Raw genomic sequence first — 4,353 nt, 5'->3', positions numbered from 1 at the left:
AAATGAATGATTTCATTAATATTTCAATTACTGTACTTTTCGCTTCACTCTTTATATATGAAAATATAATTTATGTAACGTTGGAGTTAAATTCAATTCATTTAAAGTATTTCAATGAACTCACTTTCCTATTTGTATCTTTGTGACGTTGTTTTTGTTATGTCTATTACCTAAACTTTTCCTTTATTTTCCTAGACCCGTCTAGTGACATACAGTTGTTATAATAATTGTTATTTTACCAGATCGCTGACCTGAACTCTCAAGTCAACGACCTCAGAGGCAAATTGTGAGTATACGTATCATTTTAAATATTTCAGCAATACAAATTTATACTACGCGTTATGTTAAGTAAAACTTTAGACCAAAATTTCTTGTGAAAAACGGTTTAGAGCTAGTTAACGAGTTACGTAAATTGTAAGTCCTGGAGAGGTTAAATATTAAACGGTTGAGAATCTTTTATGAGCATTTAACAGTTGAATAGCGTTCCGTATTCACAAGCCAGTTGTACAGAGTTGTGCTGGAAGTGACAGACTCTTCACATTCCCGCGAGAGATGTACGAAAATGTCGCAAGTTTTAAATGAAAACCTGGCGAAGTGCACGCAAGTTTATTGCTACGGGTTCTGTGGCAAAAGCTGACTTTATTAGAGCTCTATAGAGTTTATATTTGAAATGTTAGAAAGAAGACAAAAATATTTAATTTTATTATGATATTTGCTAATGGTACGTTATTTTTTTCGAAATTTCATAGTTTCGTGCATTCATAGTTTTATTTATTATTGCAAAGCAAGTAAGGGTTATAGATCCAAAATAGTCATAAAAATTTAAAAGTCATAATTTACTAGGTGTTACTCCCGGCTTGGCCCGCGTGGAAGACATTTTCCGCTACAAAATTAACTACAATAGAGTATAATGTCAGCGCCTTCTATTTGAAAATAAATAAATTATATGTAGGACATGGTCTACCCGTATGTTAAATTTCATCTAAATCAGTTCAATTGTTATTGCATTTACTTCTATCAAACATCCAAACATTTTCCAAAACATTCATATTTATACATAATATTAGTAAGATAATTTTAACTTATAGGATATTTAGTATACGCAGCTGTGTAACGTAGATTAAGTTCGTAAACACATAGAGCTACCAGTTCTACTTTACCCATTCAACACATCTAGGGCACGGAACCCTATCAACGGTCCGCAAAACTCGAGTAGGCATCAGAGGATGTGCTGGCGAATACAATTACTGGGTTTCATAATGATATTCAAGGCTGTAGAGCGTAGGACGCCGCACTCCTGAGCACCTCGCTCCTTTGTTATACTCATTGTGAAACCGTAGACGGTGTTATTAAACATGAATTCATATACTATACAAACGGCTGCGTAAATTGTAAGTGAGAGCGAAAAATTACTTGCCACAGTTTATCTTAGTTGGTTTTGGTTTGTTTCATTTGGATTTTATGTTTTATAGAACGTAATTGTTAAATTATTTTGTATGTGTTTGGTTTAATTTTGATAGGAAGGCAAGCCAGTGAGATTACTTTTCAATCAAACCATAGGAAAGAAATACATCAATTATATAATATTTCAACAACAAGCGTTTAAAAATTAAAAGTAATAGTATAAAATAGCTATCATATCAAAGTGGAGTTCATTCTAAATAAAATGCCTTATTTTACAGCGTCAAACCCACACTCAAGAAGGTGTCCAAATACGAGAACAAATTCGCCAAGCTCCAGAAGAAGGCCGCCGAATTCAACTTCCGTAACCAATTGAAGGTTGTCAAAAAGAAGGAATTCACCCTTGAAGAAGAAGACAAAGAGGTAAATATACGTTTAAAAGATATACATAAGGATTCGAAATTCAAATTTGAACTGCAGAAGGCTAGTTTCTCAATAAACTTATATTTCGAATTTGATAGCCAATCGATTTGGCTACGAAAGGTATTGAATTGGTTTATTTTTAAAATTATATAACAAATTATATTGACAATTACTCACTTATTAACTGATGAAGATTTAAACTTAAGGATTTATTAATTAAAATTCACTTTGAGTATAACAAATTTGAAAACTAAAAATACTACGCAAACAAAACAACCATTGTAATGGTTATTATGTTCTTGTGTCGTACCGGGTTCGAGACCTGATGAGACATGCATACATGAATATTTACACACGGTACACCTAACACTAGTAACAATCATTTACTCATGTTCCAACAGGCCAAGAAAGCGGAGAAGGCTGATTGGGCTATTGGCAAGAAGTAGAACTAATAACAATTAATTTACTACCATTTTCCACTCACTGGTAACAACAGATGACTTATTTTTAATTACCCATTAATTATTTTAAATAAATTCTTCTTTTGTATTGATTATTGTATCAGTCAAAAAACCGTCTAAAGCCCATTTATAAAGAGGTGAGAAACATTTGGAATAGTCGTGATGGCTTCGTCTGCATTTTTGGTTTTGTGATTATTTTAATAAATATAATTTGAACCCTCCTCGCCCGATGGCTTACGCTGCGAGATTTTTTATTTAAATGCGAGTACATTTAAGCATTCAGGCCTTCCCCTGCAAAGCTTCGCAAATCCTTTGATAAATAGGAATTCAGCTGCGACTATTTCGTTTTTGTATTTGTCAGTGACTAACACGTTCGATCTGGGCTAGAGAAATTCGGAAGGAAATTGTAGGAACATTGTACACATATAACACATTGGTATGTTTCTGTTGCTTATTGCTCAGATGTTAAGCAAACAGTTAGAGTCCTATAAATATTAACAAGTACAATGTTTTGAGCAAAGAGCAGCATGAACATTATTCACTACACATCAACTCTTGAAATATTACGTAGATAATAGAGAAAGAAACTGAATACCGTTACAAAACTATTATGCAATCCACAGGGTGGCGGTGGAGGCAAGGTAAATGTAAACACACCACGTGTAGCCACACGTTTTTATTTAGACAGTGTAGTTACACTGCGGCATGGAACGGCACTGCTTCGAAGGCATTAGAGCGGTTGCAATTAGTTTAGTTCGCATTACATGATTCTGCCAACACAATAAATCAGTGATTGGCAGTGTACATGTGTTTAAATTTAGTTCCGGATACTGCCAAATATATTTGCAATGTCGTGTATTTGCATTTCATTAATTGCGGCGACGCACTTTCTTATATGCAGTTTAAAACGGGGATAAATTAATTTCTGCAATGACACTACATTGTAGGGCCCATTGGGAGTAAATGGTGGCTTCAGGGTGTGCAATTAGACATCGTTGCGTTAGGTCTATGTATATACATCAGGCAATTTGCTATATATTTGCTTTGGCAGATTTTTATTCCTTTCCATGAATACTTCCGAGCTTTGTTCTGACTGCTTTCGAGTTCCCCATTGTTTCTAGAGGTTATTTGTTACATAGGGGTGAACGCGGACTTTGATGCTTGTTCTATGCGCCGTACTCAGGCGTGTGGTGCGGCACGGGTCATTAGCGGAGCACTTTATTTATGGTTTCAATCAAGGAAACAAATGGCGCAACTTACTTTCCAGCGAGTTCGTTGACTTAGTACTTTCCGAAGGTTGGAGAAGTTACCCATATCTCACGTCTCTCTTATCGATCTAAGGAGTAACTAGCTTTTTATCAATTCGTGCATTGTTTTTTATAAATTAATCAAGCATTTGTTTCCTTGATTCTTTTTGTAAATACACATTTGTATTTGCTTCTGGTTTTTGAGCGTATCTATCATATAGCTATGATACGTGGTCACGTATTCTGCGACTTGTCGTTAATTCTCCATATTGTTTTACAGAAAAAGCCAGACTGGTCCAAGGGCAAGCCGGGAGATCAGAAGGTAAAAGAGGAAGAGGTTGAGGCATGAACTGTTTACCCCCACCATAAACTATAAGACCTTATTCTAACTGACAATTATGTCAATGTCAATAACTATGTGATATACCTACCCCATGTGCCTATCCAGGATCTATGGGAACCTATGTCATCCTGTAGGTAGAACAGCCATTTAGATCCTCCATAAACGTAATGTCTGTCGACCAACCAATCTCTATAATTTCGAACATGTCTACATAATTTTTATAATTATTTATTTATTAAATAATGTTTTTGTAAGATAAATACGTTTAATAAAATTAATTTTCTGTACGTATATTACATGTAGTAGTTGTTCATTTTTAGTCCTTTCCTGTGTCCCCGAGTTCCTTTGAGTCGTGCGCATAAAGTGATTTCCTTTAGTCTATAGCTCCTTTGCTGCTTACGGCAACATTACATGAGGCAATCACTTTACTCAATAGAAAGTCGTAGAATTATATGTTTTCCCGTTGGTTTTATATTCC

The 4,353-nt window shown here is 34.8% G+C and overlaps 1 protein-coding gene across 1 annotated transcript; it reads left to right on the top strand.

Moving 5' to 3' along the window:
* Positions 1 to 230: 230 nt before the first annotated feature.
* Positions 231 to 4,048, top strand: LOC119192054 (troponin I-like; the record flags this gene model as incomplete). Its single annotated transcript, XM_037445902.1, has 4 exons — positions 231 to 286; positions 1,683 to 1,824; positions 2,909 to 2,926; positions 3,813 to 4,048. Coding segments are annotated over 4 exons (285 nt in total), but the record flags the coding sequence as incomplete, so codon positions are not given.
* Positions 4,049 to 4,353: the final 305 nt, after the last annotated feature.

This window comes from Manduca sexta, unplaced genomic scaffold (genome assembly GCF_014839805.1).
Source record: "Manduca sexta isolate Smith_Timp_Sample1 unplaced genomic scaffold, JHU_Msex_v1.0 HiC_scaffold_2296, whole genome shotgun sequence".
In the NCBI taxonomy this organism is placed as follows: domain Eukaryota; kingdom Metazoa; phylum Arthropoda; class Insecta; order Lepidoptera; family Sphingidae; genus Manduca; species Manduca sexta.
The sequence above is the reverse complement of the archived record's forward strand: the minus strand, read 5'-3'. Positions and strand labels throughout refer to the sequence as shown.